The following is a 21,460-nucleotide window of genomic DNA, read 5'->3' as shown; positions in this document are numbered from 1 at the left end:
CCACCCACGTGGACATGCTTCTGGTGGCTTTGCTGAAAGGAATGACTTCCCTTACACAAGAGTTAGGGCAGATATTCTGGAAGTTAGGTTAAAAGGAAAAAAGCTCACTTTTTTGGAAATGGAAACTGAAATAAGCTACTAAGAATTCAGCTGGACCAACCCATGCATACTAAGGGAACTCAGAACACGGCAGCTGGCAGGCAGTTAATCACACAACTGACCAGCAGCTAACTCTCAAACTCAGTCCACAGTGCGTCTGTGAGCACAGCTGTCGGCCTCTGGCAGGGCCAGGGCTCAGCACCACCCAGGAGCTGCCTCTGTCTCCTCGGCTCTGACACGGGCCATGGCTGGACAACATTTCAGCAGCTCAGAAAAATCTGCTCTGGCCAGTGGATTTCAGACCCTCTTGGCAAATCTGAGCCCAGATTGTGAGCCACGGGAGGACGAGGACATGTTCAGTCACCTCTGTGTCCCTGTGATCTGTGGGGCGTACAGCATGAGGGGACGGCTGAACAAGTGCTCACTGAACCCACAAATGCTGCTGGTCAGGGGGTTACCGTCAAACCGCGTCTAAGACAAGAAAAGACCAGTCCAAAGTGATGAACAGGGAAGCCCTGTTTGCCAGAACCGGGACAGAAATCTGTGGTCCCCGGGCCTGGCAGACAGCTGGGGTGCAGCAGAACTACTCCTCCACGCTCGGCAGCCACAGCACGTAAGCACGTTACCTCGTTATATTTCTCATAGCCTGTCTCAGTTAAGGTCTTCAAGGAGAAACAGAAACATAAAAAAGTAAATATAATCGCGAAGAAAAATCAAATCACACTTCTCATTTGTTACTTAAGAAAAAAAAAAAAAGAAAAAGAAAAGCGGTGAAAAAACAAAACCAAAACAAAGGCACTCAGCCTAGCCAGACTCTTAATTTTAAATATCTTAAGATCTGGAAGAGTCTCTTTTTCACCTTTCACATCTTGTCATGGGGAAGAACAGAGTGAAGCGCTTTTAACTAAAACATTCTTATTTATGTTTTTTACTATTTTTATTTTTGATATACTTCAAGGGATACATTTGTGCTATGTTTGAATCACCAATCAGTACACAAAGGGAACCAGGTACTGATTCCTGTATCCTTTTGCTTTTTGTTTTGGCCACGCTGCTTTTGATCATAACCATGATTATAAACAGGAAGGAGCAGGTCAGTGAAATAAAAATGAACCAAAAAAACCTTATGAGGATGTCAAGGTAACAGGTCCCTGGAAGAAAATGGAAGGCTGACTCTGTGCATTTCTAACCCATGTTACAGTAAGAAAAAAAACAATTTAAAATGATAATGGTATTAAGTAAATGCTATGACATCATTTATTGTATAAGACACAATAAATGGCATTATTTAAAACAATGCTACTACTATTACAAATGATTGGGATTCAGAACAACCAAGGAAGGAGATGGCCCACAGGATGAAAAAGTGGGTTGTAGGGGGTTGACAGGGACAGGGTTTAAAAAAAAAATCAGTTCTCTAACTAAAGCATTTTCCTTCTACCAGGGAAACACTTGCGCAAAAGACAAACTAAGAAAGACATGAGATAAATTCTTTATGTTGACTGCTGAGACTCTGCCTGGGCCAGTCTTAAATTTTTTAACAAGAAACACTCTTACATAAACACCCCCCCCCAGCTTATAAAGTGCACTGCTGGCACTTGGTGAACAATTCCTTGGTGACAGCAGAGCCGGGTGCATGGCCCCCGCGGAGCTCACCTGAAGGAAGCTGTCCTGGCAGCAGAGAAACTCATTCTTCTTCGTGATGGACTCAGCGGCCAGGAGCAGCTCATTCTTACTGAGAGCAGGCTCGCTCTGGCACGGGAAGACGGCCTTGGGTATCAAAAGGAAACAGAGTGATGTGGGGGGCAGTACTGGAGGAAGGGATTTACAAGAGACAGAACAACCTCACTCAGAGTGAGCTTTTAGCAACCTGTGATGTTTTTTTCTTTCTAAACAAATTGTAGACTCTACCTTTAATATGAAGGTGAAAATGGGATAAACTGATACTCCATCTTACACAAAGGCTTGTGGGCTATTCAGTGGGTATCATGCCATTTCTCCCCAACCTTCACCCCACCCCAGATTTGCACTAGAATCACAAATTGTTGTTTTTTAAAAAGAGCCCAGGGCTTCCATGGTGGCGCAGTGGTTGAGAGTCCGCCTGCTGATGCAGGGGACACGGGATCGTGCCCCGGTCTGGGAGGATCCTACATGCCGCGGGGCGGCTGGGCCCGTGAGCCATGGCCGCTGAGCCTGCGCGTCCGGAGCCTGTGCTCCGCAACGGGAGAGGCCACAACAGTGAGAGGCCCGTGTACCGCAAAAAAAAAAAAAGAGCCCAAAATTTCAAGAGTGAAAATATTCCCCCACCTCCAAGCTCATGGGGTTTCCCCTAAATTTTTTTTTTTTTTTTGCGGTACGCGGGCCTCTCACTGTTGTGGCCTCTCCCGTTGCGGAGCACAGGCTCCGGATGCGCAGGCCCAGCGGCCATGGCTCACGGGCCCAGCCGCTCCGCGGCATATGGGATCCTCCCAGACCGGGGCACGAACCCGTATCCCCTGCATCGGCAGGCGGACTCTTAACCACTGCGCCACCAGGGAGGCCCTCCCCTAAAATTTTAATGGTTGCACATCACCCTCATGGACGGACCAGTCTGTATCTGACCTGTCCTCCACTGATGGTCCGTGTCTGCTATAAACAATTCTGGAAGAACATTCTTGGCACATTTAGGTCATTTTTGTAGGGCAAATTCCTATAAGTGGAATTTAAATGTTGGTCAAAGGCACCCACATTTAAATTCAGATCAGTGTTGTCCAGCTATCTCTCAAGAAGATTGTTCTAAATGATACCCCCAGTTAAAGTGTGTGAAATGTGCCTGCTTCTCCACACCCATGGCTTTAACCCCGTCCCTATTACACTTTACTAGATACAGACAAGAAGACAAAGCCCTCTTCTATTGGCATTTGATTACTACCAATAATTAGACTTTGAAATTGAGAAACTATTTTTCCTTTAATACTTGGGGGAAATTATGCAAAGGAACACAAAAAGAAAAATATTAACTCAGTGGTTGGGTAGATACGACAGCATTAACTGTGTGCTATGCCAAAGGGCACCTCCATTCTAAAGAACGGGCCTTGAAAACCCTGACAGATATAATGCTAAATCTTACTTTGATGTTGTCCAGAACTCTTTTAAACTCCAAGGGTTCATCTTTTCCCTCCATGGCTGCAGGATCTAAGCCATCTCCCCCGTAAATGAACTGGATGATATCGCCTGTAGAGCTTCGGACTGTCAAATCATACTGTGAGCAAAGATCTTCAAGGGACTTTACGAGCCTCCTCTAAAGTAAAAGGAGGAGAGGAGACAAAAGCTCAGCTGCTTTGAGAAGACTAGTCACGCATACAGAGGTTGAGATTTGCAACTCTGAGTTTCAAGGTTACCAGCGCTTTAATCACATAAAAACATTTTATTAGAAATCCCTTAAAAAGAGTCCCCTGACTGCAAGAACAGGCCCACAAGGGCCTCACTAGCCTGTGCAGTGGGATTTAGAATATGCTCCAGCCTCCAGGACTTCAGTGTTTTAGAATACATGCAATTTAAACCCCATCACCCCCGAAGGACTCTGCAAACACTGTTTTCCTAGGCTGCTTTGCCTTCCCTCTCTGTCTCCCTAAGGTATAAATTAATGCAATTGCTTTGCATTTCTAAACACAACTTAATCCAGGACCCCCGTGGACTTCAATATGAATTACAGAGGATCAGGTGCAGGCCACCTTCTGGGACAGAGGGGGAAGAGAGAACAGGAATGGCACTGCTTTTGAACCAGCAGGCAGCAGCGATTTCTCAAGTCTGCTTAGGGAGAACCTCCCACCAGCAGAACACTCCAGCCAGCAATGTGATGGGGGCTCAGGGAGTTAAAAAGAAAGAAATCTTCCTCCAGGCAACTTCAAAACAAAAATCCCTCATGCCACAACTAATTTGTTCTAGGCTAACACATTGCTCTGGGAAAGCCATACTCTCCACTTCAAAAAAGGTAAAGACAAAAAATAAAGTCAACAGACATTTGGGCAAGTGTGGTAAAAGCATTTCACAGGCTGTTAGGTTTCTGACAAAAGCAGCACACTCCAAAGCTAAAGGGCAATTTCCCATCAAAAGATGATTAAAAGGGAAGCAGTTATCAGCAATGCTACAGGAGGTCCAGACAAGGTTATGGAAATAGGTGTGTACTGACTCGGGTCCACTTTGCCCTCATCAGCCTTGTGTGCTCTGGCTCACTCATTCGCATCTCTGGTTTATCAGTCCTGGTTTCCCAGTATGCAAAGGGCCGTGCTTCTCAATCCACGGTTGGGGAGAAAAGGGACATAAAGCCACAGCAGTTCATGGCCTAGCAACTTGGATTGTTAACTTCATCATGTGTTGTAAGTAGATAAATACATCAAAAAATTAAAAACAAACAAACATAGATTATGGAGTACAGAGTAGAAATGAGATTAGACACTGGCGAGAAATCCTTTCCTTGTGGTCTTATGGAAGAACAAGGTAGGATGTGTTTTCACTCCTCTGCCATCAGGGGTCCTTCTGCGGCAGTCTGAGAAGCACAGGCATAGAGGAGTGTCTAGCTCAGCCCTGTCCCCGGAGACTACTATCTTACACCTGTACATACAATGGAGAAAAAGCCAGCCCTCCAAGTGTGTCCAAGCCCTCCTGCGGGCACTGGAATAGGTTCTTGGAGTCCCTTGGAGTGATATTGATAATGGGTTATATAAATAGTTGCACAGTGAGAAGCAGAGCCCTCTCAATTTGTAATCACGAGGTAGGTACTGTCACCCCACCTCCGTGTATTAGGAATCAGAGGCTCAGTGCGGTTCGATGACGTGCCCTGGGATGCACTTGGGTCCATGCTCTCCTCCAGCAATGCTTTGGTACATGTGGTTTTGGCCTGGTCTTCATCATTCGAAGGACACTTGTGATTTGGAACATACTACCTTTGTATGTTGTTTATTTCTAGGGTGCCCTACATCTCTCAATTTTTCCTTTTAAATACCAAGACTGGATAAATTAGAGCTCAGGTACAAAATAAGCAAACACTCAGCAGTCAAGATCTGCAGACCCTATCCTGCTTCATTGCTAATGGCCTACATTTCTTCAGGTTACCTGCATGTATCCTGTTTCAGCTGTCTTCACAGCTGTGTCAACCAGACCTTCCCGGCCAGCCATCGTGTGGAAGAAAAACTCGGTTGGTGTCAAACCTGAATAAAAGCTGTTAGCCACAAAGCCTTTGGCAGCTGGGAGCTAAAGAGAGGTAGGAAAAAAAGAAAAATCTAACAAAAAAGTTCAAGATCCACAATTCCAAACCCATTCAAATCAGAAAATGCCTCAACTTTAGACTATAAATACCCACCCAATGCACTCTCATGTTTTATGCCCTTTCCTAAAGGAGAAACAATTTAGCCCAGACCATCCTTACCAGAGACAAGGAGGGTGAGGCCCCAGCCAGGGTTGGTGCTGGTGCCCCTGGCAGCCAGGTGGCTCGTGAGAGAGAAACCAAAGCTTGGGCTGCTACCCCTAGACCAGGGAGGCAGCTACCAACCTCGGTTCAGAGGGCACTGCTGACTGTGACAGCTTGCCCCTCACCTGGAAAACGACTCCTCCCAAGACACCCTTCCTGTGGGCCAGACCTGTCCACCTCCAAAACATAACCGTGTGCTGCTAATGTTTATGGGGATTCAATTTTGGGCTGTTGAAAATATTCTAAAATTAGACTGTGATGATGATCATACAACTCTGTGAACATAATAAGCTGCTGAACTCTACACTTTAAATAGGTGAATATTATGATAAATGAAATGTATCTCAAAAAAAAAAAACCTGTAAAAGAAACAAACATATATAAAACACCATATGAAATTCCAAATGGCCTTTGATCTGGATAGGTCTGTGTTCCTTGGAGGACAACTCAGATGAACAGGCTAACCTCCTGCTTCCCTATTTCATTTAAGGGGCAGCTGGCATTTCTAGGCAGGCACCATCTACTCCGAAGTCTAGCACTGGATATCCTTGGTATCTCTTCTAAATTGGTCAGGCTTTGACTCTGAGCCAGATAAGCATAGTCAGGTACCACTCCAGTGACCAGCTGGCTGCCTGACCTCTAGTGATTTCTGGTCTTGGGCAGAGAACCTGAGTTGTTCCTGAGGCCGCCGGATACAGAGAATATCTGTCCATTCTCAGTACAGTAGTCCTATCTCCCCAGGAGGGGCTGGACAGAAATCCTACAGTTCCACTGGGCAGGTACAGCTGGGGCATCTCTGCTTCAGTGTGAATAACAGCTGACTCCATCCAGAATTTACTAAGTGACCAAATCTGCTCTAAGTTGTGCTCTGCTGACACTAGTGTCCAGACCACGAGGGCCAATGGAAACCAGAAGTCATTTACAAGCAGAGTTTAAGAATTCCAGAGAGGAAAACTTGGAATTGCCTGGTCATTTTACATGTTCACTGTTTAAAAATCCTTACACTTTTATGTAAGTGCCCCCCAAGTAAGCATACAGATTGAATGCACATGTATGATAACTACACATTTTGAACACTTAAGGTAAGTTGGATGGGAATCTGAAATCCACCCTCTTGGTCCAAACTCAAGTTATACAGCTCGAGTTTAACAAGGCTCCTTCTACAGGACTCAAGTTTGGGTTGCAGAGGGAATAACCCCGAGCGGCTGCCACCCTTACACACCAGCTCCAGGAGCCCCTTGGTTGGCAGCCCCAGAGCTTCCGTGACTCTCTTCTGCACTGCTGAAAGTTGTCCGTCAAAGTTCTGCCTCATCTGCTACTGCTTACCTTTGAGTGTTTTTCAAAGTGAGGCAAGGACCTGTTTTCAAAGCCATCTGGCACTCGAGAGCCACTGATGGCTTGCTGTCCCACACAGGCAATCATCTGTGATATGTTAATGAAGGAACCTGGGGAAGCAGGTCAGGAATGTAACATTCATTTACCAAAACGACATTAAATGAAGCACAAGCAGATCTGTGGGATAAAACAGGAATACGTGGCACAGCCCCCTATCCTCAACAAGTTCATAGTCTAGGGACAGTAAAAGTCAGAACTAGAGCAACACAGGGTAGAGCTGTCAGTAACACAAGAAAAGCTGAGCAGGGCTAGAGCTGCTCAGGGGCGAACGAGCACTTTGGGGTTGTAGGAAAGACTTCCAGGGGAGTCTTCCAGAAGGCAGCGGCAACCAGCTGGACATCTGGAGGACATTATGACTTAGACATAGAAGACGTGGGGGAGGAATTCCAAAGTGGGTGGGAGAGTGGGAAGCAAAGACACAGGATAGGAGTGTGGGGTATGTACCAGGAGCAGGGAGTAGGAGAATATGGGGTGAAAGGCAGCAAGATTAAAGAGACTGGACTTTATTCTGTCAAAAATTTACAGAAACAGGAAAAGCAGGAGGTTCTGAATTTGAGTGCAGTATCATGAAACCTAATGCTTCTAGGTTATGGTTAACTATGACATTTAAGTGTTTTTAATTATCATCCAACACATTATTTTAAAAATCCACAGGTTTTCTTTCTTTTCTTTAAAAAAGAACATCAAGTTTACTCAAAGCACCCTCAAACTCAGAAACCCACACACATGACCAATGTTTCTCCAAAGGAGTTAGACTTCTAAAAATGCAAATAATTAAGTCTCTTTCTCTATGTATTATTTAAAAAACTTCAGGCCTTTATGAACAAAAGGCCTGAAGTTTGTTTTTTTTGAAGCGCAGCTTGTGGGATCTTAGTTCCCTGACCAGGGATTGAACCCGGGCCCTGGCAGTGAAAGACTAGAGTTCTAACCACTGGACCGCCAGGGAACTGCCAGGCCTGAAGTTCTGACTCGCATTTCCTAGAACACAACCAGCCAGCCCACATGCAGCGCAGTGACAGCAGCGGCCGGAGGGGGGCACTCACCTTTAGAGCCGCACAGAGCCATGGTGAGGGGGCTGTTGCTCTTATCCAGCTCCCGGAGGCAGGCGCTGCCCGCGTGGTCACGGATCACAGACAGCTCCTTCAGGATCAAAGCCTGACAGGAGAAAGGGAGATGCGTGGTGGCTCTGTGATTACCGAAGTTCAATAAGACGTTTAAGGAAATGTGAAGAATTTCAGCAAGATGTCAGATTCCCAGCAGATAAAAGGTTTCAGAGCCTTAGAAGACCAAGACGTCCTGTCTCTACAGACTGACATCTTCCACAGGCTGCCATAATTGGTGTGTAAGGAAAAAACGATCAGTAACAAAACCTTGGGAAATTCTTTAAACAGCCAATAAAGTACAATGTGCTTGCTTGGCTTTGTGTACAGTACCCTATACGGCAATGTATCCATATATATGTTACTGTACATACTCATGCATGTGTATACTGTGTCTAAACAAGTATAATATCTTATACTTTATAACAAATTATGTAATATGTAGTAAAAGAGAGTTGCTTGTGCTATTTGTAAAATTTGTCTCTCTGCTAAGAACACATTTGAACTACCACCAGTTAAGCATGTTGTGGGGTGACTCTATAGGAATATTCTAGTCCATGAGCTCATCCAGATTGTCATCTCTCAACTCACAACTTACAATGCTGAAGCAGTTAGGAGTCATGTTTCCATTAAAAATGAGTGCAGCTGAGGCCTCAAGTAATTTTCTATGTGAGAAACACTCATTTCTCTCTCTCTCTGTTTTTCTTTAAGAGTTAGTGAGATTAAGAATGAGCTAAATGCCATCCACCAGAGGGCAGACAGCAGAAGCAAGAAGAACTACAATCCTGCAGCCTGTGGAACAAAAAGTACATTCACAGAAAGGTAGACAAAATGAAAAGGCAGAGGACTATATACCAGATGAAGGAACAAGATAAAACCCCAGAAAAACAACTAAATGAAGTGGAGATAGGCAACCTATCAGAAAAAGAATTCAGAATAATGATAGTGAAGATGATCCAGGACCTCAGAAAAAGAATGGAGGCAAAGATCGAGAAGATGCAAGAAATGTTTAACAAAGACCTAGAAGAATTAAAGAACAAACACCTGGAAGAATTAAAGAGCAAACAAACAGAGGTGAACAATACAATAACCAAAATGAGAAATACACTAGAAGCAATCAATAGCAGAATAACTGAGGCAGAAGAATGAATAAATGAACTGAAAGACAAAATGGTGGAAATAATTGCCGAGGAGCAGAATAAAGATTGAAAAGAAATGAAGACAGCCTAGGAGACCTCTGGGACAACATTAAATGCACCAACATTCACATTATAGGGGTCCCAGAAGGAGAAGAGAGAAAGAAAGGACCCGAGAAAATATTTGAAGAGATTACAATTGAAAAATTCCCTAACATGGGAAAGGAAATAGCCATCCAAGTCCAGGAAGCACAGAGAGTCCCAGGCAGGATAAACCCAAGGAGAAACACGCTGAGACACATAGGAATCAAACTGACAAAAATTAAAGGCAAAGAAAAATTATTGAAAGCAACAAGGGAAAAATGACAAATATACAAGGGAACTCCCATAAGGTTAACAGCTGATTTCTCAGCAGAAACTCTACAAGCCAGAAGGGAGTGGCATGATATACTTAAAGTGATGAAAGGAAGAACCTACAACCAAGATTACTCTACCCGGCAAGGATCTCATTCAGATTCAACTGAGAAATCAAAAGCTTTACAGGGGCTTCCCTGGTGGCGCAGTGGTTGAGAGTCCGCCTGCCGATGCAGAGGACACGGGTTCGTGCTCCGGTCTGGGAAGATCCCACATGCCGCAGAGTGGCTGGGCCTGTGAGCCATGGCCGCTGAGCCTGCGTGTCCGGAGCCTGTGCTCCACAGAGGGAGAGGCCACAGCAGTGAGAGGCCCGCGTACCACAAAAAAAAAAAAAAAAAAAAAAAGCTTTACAGACAAGCAAAAGCTAAGAGAATTCAGCACCACCAACCAGTTCTACAACAAATGCTAAAGGAACTTCTCTAAGTGGGAAACACAAGAGAAGAAAAGGACCTACAAAAACAAACCCAAAACAATTAAGAAAACAGTAATAGGAACATACATATTGATAATTACCTTAAATGTGAATGGATTAAATGCTCCAACCAAAAGACACAGGCTTGCTGAATGGACACAAAAACTCGCTGAAAGTGAGGGGATGGAAAAAGATATTCCATGCAAATGGAAATCAAAAGAAAGCTGAAGTAGCAATACTCGTATCAGATAAAATAGAGTTTAAAATAAAGAATGTTACAAGAGACAAGGAAGGACACTACATAATGATCAAGGGATCAATCCAAAAAGAAGATATAACAATTATAAATATATACACACCCAACAGAGGAGCACCTCAACACATAAGGCAAATGCTAACAGTTATAAAAGAGGAAGTTGACAGTAACACAATAATAGTGGGGGACTTTAACACCTCACTTACACCAATGGACAGAAAATTAATAAGGAAACACAAGCTTTAAATGATACAAGAGACCAGACAGATTTAATTGATATTTATAGGACATTCCATCTGAAAACAGCAGATTACAATTTCTTCTCAAGTGCACAAAGAACATTCTCCAGGATAGATCACATCTTGGGTCATAAATCAAGCCTCGGCAAGATTAAGAAAATTGAAATCATATCAAGCATCTTTTCCGACCACAACGCTATGAGATTAGAAATAAATTACAGGGAAAAAAACATAAAAAACACAAACACATGGAGGCTAAACAATATGCTACTAAATGACCAAGAGATCACTGAAAAAATCAAAGAGGAATTCAGAAAACATCTAGAGACAAATGACAGGGAAAACACGACAACCCAAAACCTATGGGATGCAGCAAAAGCAGTTCTAAGAGTGAAGTTTATAGCAATACAATCCTACCTCAAGAAACAAGAATCTCAAACAAACAATCTAACTTTACACCTAAAGGAAATAGAGAAAGAAGAACAAACAAAACCCAAAGTTAGCAGAAGGAAAAGAATCATAAAGATCAGAGCAGAAATAAATGAAATAGAAACAAAGAAAACAATAGCAAAGATCAGTAAAACTAAAAGCTTGTTCTTTGAGAAGATAAAATTGATAAACCTTTAGCCAGACTCATCAAGAAAAAGAGGGAGAGGACTCAAATCAATAACATTTGAAATGAAAAAGGAGAAGTTTCAACAGACACCGCAGAAATACAAAGCATCCTAAGAGACTACTACAAGCAACTCTATGCCAATAAAATGGACAACCTGGAAGAAATGGACAAATTCTAAGAAAGGTATAACCTTCCAAGACCGACCCAGGAAGAATAGAAAATATGAACAGACCAATCACAAGTAATGAAATTGAAACTGTGATTAAAAATCTTCTAAGAAACAAAAGTCCAGGACCAGGTGGCTTCACAGGTGAATTCTATCAAACGTTTAGAGAAGAGCTCACACCCATCCTTCTGAAACTCTTCCAAAAAATTGCAGACGAAGGAACACTCCCAAACTCATTCTATGAGGCCACCATCACCCTAAAAGGAAAACCAGACAAAGATGGTACAAAAAAAGAAAATTACAGACCAATATCACTGATAAATATAGATGCAAAACTCCTCAACAAACTACTAGCAAACAGAATCCAACAACACATTAAAAGGATCATACACCATGATCAAGTGAGATTTATCCCAGGGATGCAAGGATTCTTCAGTATATGCAAATCAATCAATGTGATACACCATATTAACAAATTGAAAGATAGGAACCATAAGATCATCTCAATAGATGCAGAAAAAGCTTTTGACAAAATTCCACACCCATTTTATGATAAAAACTCTCCAGAAAGTGGGCACAGAGGGAACCTACCTCAACATAATAAAGACCATATATGACAAACCCACAGCCAACATTGTCCTCAGTGGTGAAAAACTGAAAGCATTTCCTCTAAGATCGGGAACAAGACAAGGATGTCCACTCTCGCCACTATTACTCAACATAGTTTTGGAAGTCCTAGCCACGGCACTCAGAGAAGAAGAAAAAGAAATAAAAGTAATACAAATGGGAAAAGAAGAAGTAAAACTGTCACTGTTTGCAGATGACATGACACTGTACATAGAGAATCCTAAAGATGCCAAGCAGAAAACTACTAAGAGCTAATCAATGAATTTGGTAAAGTTGCAGGATACAAAATTAATGCACAGAAATCTCTTGAATTCCTGTATACTAAATGATGAAAAATCTGAAAGCAAAATTAAGGAAACAATCCCATTCACCATTGCAACAAAAAGAATAAAATACCTAGGAATAAACCTATCTAAGGAGGTAAAAGACCTGTACTCAGAAAACTATAAGACACTGATGAAAGAAATCAAAGATGACACAAACAGATGGAGAGATATACCATGTTCTTGGATTGGAAGAATCAATATTGTGAAAATGACTATCCTACCCAAAGCAATCCACAGAGTCAATGCAATCCCTATCAAATTACCAATGGCATTTTTTACAGAACTAGAACAAAAAATCTTAAAATTTGCATGGAGATACAAAAGATCCTGAAGAGCCAAGGCAATCTTGAGGGAAAAAAACAGAGCTGGAGGAATCTGACTCTCTGGCTTCAGACTATACTACAAAGTTACAGTAATCAAGACGATATGGTACTGGCACAAAAACAGAAATATAGATCAATGGAACAGGATAGAAAGCCTAGAGATAAACCCATGCACCTATGGTCAACTAATCTATGGCAAAGGAGGCAAGGATATACAATGGAGAAAAGACAGTCTCTTCAATAAGTGGTGCTGGGAAAACTGGACAGCTACATGTAAAAGAATGAAATTAGAACACTCCCTAGGACTTCTCTGGTGGCGCAGTGGTTAAGAATCTGCCTGCCAATGCAGGGGACAAGGGGTTAATATCTGATCCGGGAAGATCCCACATGCCGCGGAGCAACTAAGTCCATGTGCCACAACTACCGAGCCTGCGCTCTAGAGCCTGCGAGCCACAACTACTTTGCCACAACTACTGAAGCCCGTGTGCCTAGAGCCCGTGCTCCACAACAAGAGAAGCCACTGCAATGAGAAGCTCATGCACTGCAACGAAGAGTAGCCCCTGCTCGATGCAACTCAAGAAAGCGTGCGCGCAGAAACAAGGACCCAATGCAGGCAAAAATACATAAATAAAATATATAAATTAAAAAAAAAAAAAGGAACACTCCCTACACCATACACAAAAATAAACTCAGAATGGATTAAAGACCTAAATGTAAGAGCGGACACTATAAAACTCTTAGAGGAGCACATAGGAAGAACACTCTATGACATAAATCACAGCAAGATCTTTTTTGACCCACCCCTAGAGTAATGGAAATAAAAACAAAAACAAACAAATGGGACCTAATGAAACTTAAAAGCTTGTGCACAGAGAAGGAAACCATAAACAAGACTAAAAGACAACCCTCAGAATGGGAGAAAATATTTGCAAACAAAGCAGCTGACAAAGAATTAATCTCCAAAATATATAAGCAGCTCATGCAGCTCAATATTAAAAAAACAAACAACCCAATCAAAAAATGGGCAGAAGACCTAAATAGACATTTCTCCAAAGAAGACATACAGATGGCCAAGAGGCACATGAAAAGCTGCTCAACATCACTAATTATTAGAGAAATGCAAATCAAAACTACAATGAGGTATTACCTCATACAGGTTAGAATGGGCATCATCAGAAAATCTACAAACAACAAATGCTGGAGAGGGTGTGGAGAAAAGGGAACCCTCTTGCACTGTTGGTGGGATTATAAATTGATACAGCCACTATGGAGAACAGTATGGAGGTTCCTCAAAAAACTAAAAATAGAATTACCATATGACCCAGCAATCCCACTGCTGGGCATATACCCTGAGAAAACCATAATTCAAAAAGACACACGCACCCCAATGTTCATTGCAGCACTACTTAGCCAGGTCGTGGAAGCAACCTAAATGTCCACTGACAGATGAATGGATAAAGAAGATACGGTACGTATATAGAATGGAATATTACTCAGCCATAAAAGGGAAAGAAATTTGGTCATTTGTAGAGACGTGGATGGACCTAGAGACTGTCATACAGAGTGAAGTAAGTCAGAAAGAGAAAAACAAATATCGTATGCTAATACATATATATGGAATCTAAAAAAAAAAAATGGTCATGAAGAACCTAGGGTCAGGACGGGAATAAAGTTGCAGACCTACTCGAGAATGGACTTGAGGACACGGGGAGGGGGAAGGGTAAGCTGGGACAAAGTGAGAGAGTGGCATGTATATATATATATACACTACGAAATGTAAAACCGATAGCTAGTGGAAAGCAGCCGCATAGCACAGGGAGATCATCTTGGGGCTTTGTGACCACCTAGAGGGGTGGGACAGGGAGGGTGGGAGAGAGATGCAAGAGGGAGGGGATATGGGGATATATGTATACATATAGCTGATTCACTTTGTTATAAAGCAGAAACTAACACGCCATTGTAAAGCAATTATACTCTAATAAAGACGTTAAAAAAATGTGGTATATATATATACAATGGAATATTATTCAGCCATAAAAAGGAAAGAAATTGGGTCATTTGTAGAGACGTGGATGGAGCTAGAGACTGTAATACAGTGTGAAGTAAGTCAGAAAGAGAAAAGTATCGTATGTTAATGCATATATGTGGAATCTAGAAAGATGGTACAGATGAACCAGTTTGCAAGACAGAAATAGAGACACAGATGTAGAGAACAAACATATGGACACCAAGGGGGGAAAGCAGTGTGGGGAGCGGTGGAGGTGGGATGAATTGGGAGATTGGGATTGACATGTATACACTAATTTGTATAAAACAGTTAACTAATAAAACAAATTTAAAAGGAAATAAAAGAATGAGCTAAATGTATGTATAAAATAGATAACTAATAAGGATCTACTGTATAGCACAGGGAACTACTCAATACTCTGTAGTGGCCTATATGGGAGAATAATCTAAAGAAGAGTGGAGATATATATATACATATATAACTGATTCACTTTGCTGTACACCTGAAACTGATACAACATTGTAAATCAACTATACTCTAATAAAAATTTTAAAAAAACAACAAAAAGAATGAGTTAACTGTGAACACCTCACACAACACTGATTTCTGTCTGCTTTAAAAAGTTAATTTCATCAGAAAATTTCTTACTGTTCAAAAAACCTTTCTGCTCTGCTTAGGTGAGTTAAAGCTCTGAGCCCCAGGCTACTGGGGAGGCAGAAGAGAGCCAGGCAAAACCCTGGTGCAGGCAGACTGCTGAGCCAGGCTGCTTCAGAGAATATGCAGGACTCTCAGGCAACTCTGACTCTGACATGTGTTGCTCCAGTTCTCAGCTAACCTAGCTCCAAATGTGAGAGGGCAGCAGACTGGTATGTGACTCTCAGACAGGAATTATCCATGTCTCTTTCAAAGACCACCCATTCAAAGAGCTGTGGTGTCAGTCTCTAGCCACAGGATGCTGGAAATAGGAAGGGCAGAGGCACTGAAGTACCAGGTACAGAAGGGGCGCAAGCACGATGCTGGAACAAGAGCAGCCCCATGTGGCCAAATGAACAGATGCCCGTGTTTTCACCACCTAGAACATGAAAGCTGGAAGCGATGTAACGGATCTAACGGGAGGCCCTCCCCGCTTTAGAACACACACAAGCTGCACAGCACGGAGATGGGCTAAAGCCACTGCCTTTCCTTCCCACTCACCTCTGCTCCTTCTCTTCAGGACCTACAGCGCCACCCAGTGATGAAGTGGCTAAACTGACCCGAACAGCCAGACTCACCTCCAGGGTCTCCTCAGCAGTGCAGCCAGGCTGCTGCTGCAGCTTGCCTGTGTTCAGGGCTTCAATGTACTCATCACATTTTTTGTAGCCAGCATTCAGCAACTCATACTTGGCCTTCAGCAGTCCTTGGCCAGGTGTGACGTCACCAATCCCAATTGAGAATCCACGGTTAGCTGCAGAATAGTTGCCCGGGAGAGCAGGAAGAGAGAGCCATGGATGTTAGTCAACCTGCTGCACAGAAACAAGTTTATACCTTCAGAGAACTTGTTACAACCCAATTAAACGAAATGTTCCTGTATCAGCCTCTAGGTAGTTATGCAACAACGACTAAGACTCACTAACTCCTCTGAGACCTCACAACCTACAGTGATGTCCCAACTAACTACACTATAAAGCAGACAGCCACTAAATAGTAAAGAGCGCCTGAGAAAGCCAGCTATGGAAAGTGGGCCATCTGACTGCTGGTTCTCAGCATTGCAGAGACCTCTCTGCCCCGACTCCCTTTATCAGAAATTATTATTCCGAAATACAGAGACTAAGAAACAAATGTAAACTCCACTTTTGATGGAACTATACAGTAATCCTAACCCTAATATCTGCCTACGAGAGGCTACTGGCTTAGTAGGGTGGGGAAGGGGATGTGTGAAAGTGGCTGCAGAAAGGAGGGCCACGAGTCTGGAAAGTCTCAGAAAGAAAATCCTCAGGTTCTGTGGGAGGTAATATAGGTGCTGGAAACAGGGAAACCCAGTGGAAAGTTTGTACAGGCATATCTTGTTTTATTGTGCTTCACAGATATTGTGGTTTTTAAAAAATTGAAGGTTTGTGGCAACCTTGTGTTGAACAAGTCTAAAAGCACAATTTTTCCAACAGCATCTGCTTACTTTGTGTCTCTATGTCAAATTTCGGTAATACTCATAATACTTCAAACTTTTTCATTATTATATTTTTTATGGTGATCTGTACTGTGACTACTATGACTCATTGAAGGCTCAAATGATTAGCATTTTTTAGCAATAAAGTATCTGTAATTAAGGTATGTACATTGTTTTTTAAGACACAGTACTATTGCACAGTTAACAGACTATAGTATAGTGTAAACAACTTTTGTAACTACTGGGAAACCAAACAGTTCATGTGACTTGCTTCATTGTGGTATATACTTTATCGTGGTGGTCTCGAACTGAACCTGCAATGTCTCTGAGGTCTGCCTACAAGAAATAGGCCCCAGATCCTTACGCCTGTGGGAGACAGAGTGATAGAGAAGGTGTATTTGGGGATCAAGAATAGGAAGCCTTAAAAAAAAAAAAATTAAAAGAAGGAAAGAAAAAGAAAAGAACTACCAGCAAGGGACTTCCCTGGTGGCGCAGTGGTTAAGAATCTGTCTGCCAATGCAGGGGACACAGGTCCAAGCCCTGGTCCGGAAGATCCCACATGCTGCAGAGCAACTAAGCCTGTGTGCCAAAACTACTGAGCCTGTGCTCTGGAGCCTGTGAGCCACAACTACTGAGCCCCCGTGCCACAACTACTGAAGCCCATGAGCCTAGAGCCCGTGCTCCACTACAAGAGAAGCCACTGCAATGAGAAGCCCGTTCACCGCAACGAAGAGTAGCCCCTGCTCGCCACAACTAGAGAAAGTCCATGTGCAGCAATGAAGACCCAATGCAGCCAAAAAAAAAAAAACCCAAAAAAACCCCAAAGAACTACTGGCAAATAAGAACAATGGTTGGGTTGGAAATTAAATATATGATAGTGAAAAAACTTTTAAAAATCAACAGTTGTTACAATAAAATTGAATCCAGAAACAAAGAAATGGACAACAGGGAAAATCAGAGAATCAGTCCAAGAACTCTACTAGACAATGAACAGAAATTCAAAAAAGAAAGAACAGAGAAAGTAAAAGGGAGAAAATGATCAGAAAAAGTACAAGAAAATATCCAGAACTGAAGGACACAAGTTGCAGATTAGGAGAGCTTATACAGTGCTCAGTGCAATGAGTGATAACAGACCCATCGCAAGGTTGTGTCATTGTGAACTTTCAGAATGCCAGAAACAAAGAGGAGTCTCAAAGCTTCCAGAATAAAAAGACAATTCAGGATAAACAACAAGGTCCTAATGTGCCTAGCACAGGGAACTATATTTAATATCCTGTGATAAATCATAATGAAAAAGAATGTTAACAAAATAGATGTATGTGTAGAACTGAGTCACTGTGTTGTACAGCAGAGACTGGCACAACGTTGTAAATCCACTATTGCTTCAATTAAAAAAAAAAAACACAATTCGCATACAAAAATTGGGGAATAAGAACGGAAATACACTTTCCAGCAACCCTTCAAGCTAGAACAGAGTAGAGCAATCCCGTCAAAATTCTCAGGGAAAATAATCTTCAGTCTAGAATTCTAAACCCAGCCAAAGAGTCAAGTGTAAGAGGAGACTAAAGATGTTTTTGGGCATACAAAAAATCTCCTGGCCTGTGGTATGTTCAAAGCATCAGCAAGCAGAGGTAATAGAATAGTGCAAGGATGGTAGAGAAATACTGAGTAACCCTGTAGGGCCGAACCATGGAAGACCCAGAGGGTGATAGTCTTGCACAGGTACCTTGGAAGCAGCCCGTGAAGGGCCCTTTAGGTAACAATCCTATCTGATGGGCATTAGGGAGCTACCGTAGCTTTTGAGAAGAGAACTGAAAAGCAAATTCAAATCTGTAGCCAAACTAGTCAGTATCAAGTTAATTTCATTAAGAAAAGCATAAACAGTTTAGCCTGGAGTAAGTATCCTTCTCTTTGTGTGTGTTTATGTGTGTGGGGCAGGGGGATGAAACAATAAAAGAAACCCCTGAAACACCAATAACTTCTAGCAATAAAACGAGGATGCTGAGATACTCACACAGGTAGACGGGGGCCAGCCTGGCGAGCCGTGACATCGCATCGGCAGCTTCGTTCTGCCCCCAGTCTCGCAGCAAAATGTAAAAAATATTGTTCTTGGATCCTGATCCCAGCGTTCCTTTGTCCATGCTGCCAGTCATCAGCTCGCTGTTCTGGATAGTGACGTCTGGAAGGAAACAATGATTATGGACTTACACAGACAATTATTACGTTGCCTCATTCCAAAATGAATTTGAGGCAGTTGAGAAAATTTGTTCTCGTATTAAAAGTTAAAGCAGAACAAATAGATATGCTCTTAAAAAAACTTTGTTTTGAGGGGGAAAAAAAGAGAAATCTAGGAACTTCTGAAAAGCATGAAAGGTCTAGTTAGTTACCCTATAGTCCTAACTCTGAAAGGTACTAGTTGACACTCATTGTCTTTATCCGTGAACTGTGGATGACAGGATCAAGCTCTTGCCGTCTTGATGTCGTGGGGGTGTTCTGAGCATCAATTCAATCATGTACAAGGAAGTGTTGTTTATAAAGCGCTTTGTTATTTACCTAAGACACTGAAGACTAACAGTGGCACCAGCATGAAAAGCCTAAACAACAAAATGAAATTTGTATCTAGAAACAAACAAAACACAATCTAAAACAAGAAGCCAAAATACGTTAAAGACCAGAGAGGATATTTTCAAAAGAATGGTTATAAACCTGGGGGAAAAAAATCAGTGCTCTTCAAAACATTTATTCTTTATCATGAGACAGCAGAAAACCCGTGACCTTCAGAGAGGCTCTGCGGTTCAGTTCTTTAGTACAGAGCTCTGCAGATCCACTTCTCGTCACTAGGCCTTGCTAGCAAAACCCAATCTAAATCAGTGCTACTCAGTGCAGCCTGCTGGGGAACTGCCTGTTAGCAGCCTGGGACCCAGAAAGTAAATGCTGCCTGAACGGCATTGGTGTGTGGACCACACTTTGGGCTGAATCAGTCTAGGGGACTCAGATGGCTCGCATTTAAATCCTCTCACTGTGAGAGTAGCACTGACATATATACACTACCAAATGTGAAATGGATAGCTAGTGGGAAGCAGCCGCATAGCACAGGGAGATCAGCTCGGTGCTTTGTGACCACCTAGAGGGGTGGGATAGGGAGGGTGGGAGGGAGGGAGACGCAAGAGGGAAGAGATATGGGAACATATGTATATGTATAACTGATTCACTTTGTTATAAAGCAGAAACTAACACACCATTGTAAAGCAATTATACTCCAATAAAGATATTAAAAAATAAGTAAGTCAATAAATAAATAAATCCTCTCACTGTTACACCTGATCTTCACGTTATCAAAACATCCATTGACCAGGTGAGGCAGGTTAAAAAAATTAGCCTCAGGGGCTTCCCTGGTGGCACAGTGGTTGAGAGTCCGCCTGCCGATGCAGGGGACGCGGGTTCGTGCCCCGGTCCGGGAAGATCCCACATGCCACGGAGCGGCTGGGCCCGTGAGCCGTGGCTGCTGGGCCTGCGCGTCCGGAGCCTGTGCTCCGCAACAGGAGAGGCCACAACAGTGAGAGGCCCGCGTACCGCAAAAAAAAAAAAAAAAAAAAAAGCCTCTTCAGTTATACTTTTTAGTCACACTTTTAGACAATGAACATGTTTTTGGATATAAAATAGTAAATTAAATGCCTTAAATAACGAGACCTTTGTACGGCAAAAAAAAAAAAAAAGGAAGAAAAAAGAATTTGCATTAATTGGTAGAAAAGAGTCTCAACCGAGACAAAATACAAGAACATTCTAATCATTGGGTTGGTCATGTGTCTACATGATCTCTACCTTTTAGAGAAACACCGCCTGCATTTCCCTGAAGAACAAACTTCCTGCCTAAGGCTATAGAGAAACTTGGGATTTGCTGGCTAAGCGAAGGTAACTGTTGGCCACTTGCTTTCCTGACCCCCAGCCCCACCCCATTGCTTTAACTCACAGGAATCATTGACACAGAGGTCTTCTCCTTTGCCACAGTACTGCTTGCCCTTGGTTCGGAGGTTGGCCCTCACTGGATTGTCATCGCTGGGTCTGAGGATGACGCTGAAGATCTGCTTTCCCGTCCACAGGGTGACAGGCTGAAGGAGGAAAGAAGGTCAGAGCATCGGAGGGCTGAGCCTGGTCTCAACCACCCTTCATGCAAATGAGGCAAGATGGTACCGTGGCCACACACCAACCGGGCAGCAGCGTGTGTACACTAAGGCCACTGGTGTGTCCACACAGTCACACACACACACACACACACGCACACACACGCACACACACACAAACACACACACACACCTGTGTGCATACACACACAGCTCCTGCACAAACCTTTAATATTGTAGGGGGTGGGAGGCGAACTTTAATTTTCTCATCCTTGCCCACCAATATTGAAGCAATGATCTGGCAAGCCTTGGCTCGGTCAAAGAAAGTGTCCTTAAGAGTGAGGAGATAGGCACCTGAGGAAAGAAAAGCAATGAAATTGTGAGAAAAATCATAAGGTTTCAATTTTAAAATAAACGTGGACTCTTACTAAAAGAGTGAGGTAAAAGTAAAACCCAGCTGCTTCTTGGCTTTCTCCTCCAACTAGAATCCAACCTCCACAGGGAAAGCGACTTTGTTTTACTCGCCGCCATGACCCCAGCACTTAGAAGATAAAAATGTCTTGTGTATGGCAGGAGTTCACTGAATAACCAACCAATGCAAAATATCTCAAGTAGGTTCACAATCACACT

At 42.8% G+C, this 21,460-nt stretch overlaps 1 protein-coding gene across 2 annotated transcripts in view; it reads right to left on the bottom strand.

Moving 5' to 3' along the window:
* POLR3A (RNA polymerase III subunit A) overlaps positions 1–21,460 on the bottom strand; it is a 52,943-nt gene that overhangs the window by 12,027 nt on the left and 19,456 nt on the right. For both annotated transcript variants that reach the window (XM_060111569.1, XM_060111558.1), the window contains exons 13-21: positions 21,057–21,184; positions 20,680–20,818; positions 18,724–18,888; positions 15,838–16,010; positions 7,987–8,098; positions 6,875–6,993; positions 5,194–5,331; positions 3,209–3,379; positions 1,756–1,869 (exon numbers count right to left, since the gene is read on the bottom strand). In XM_060111569.1, coding sequence (XP_059967552.1) covers positions 1,756–1,869; positions 3,209–3,379; positions 5,194–5,331; positions 6,875–6,993; positions 7,987–8,098; positions 15,838–16,010; positions 18,724–18,888; positions 20,680–20,818; positions 21,057–21,184 — 1,259 coding nt within the window. The remainder of the gene's footprint in view (positions 1–1,755; positions 1,870–3,208; positions 3,380–5,193; positions 5,332–6,874; positions 6,994–7,986; positions 8,099–15,837; positions 16,011–18,723; positions 18,889–20,679; positions 20,819–21,056; positions 21,185–21,460) is intronic.

The sequence above is a fragment of the Mesoplodon densirostris genome, chromosome 1, assembly GCF_025265405.1.
Source record: "Mesoplodon densirostris isolate mMesDen1 chromosome 1, mMesDen1 primary haplotype, whole genome shotgun sequence".
Taxonomy (NCBI): Eukaryota; Metazoa; Chordata; class Mammalia; order Artiodactyla; family Ziphiidae; genus Mesoplodon; species Mesoplodon densirostris.
The sequence above is the reverse complement of the archived record's forward strand: the minus strand, read 5'-3'. Positions and strand labels throughout refer to the sequence as shown.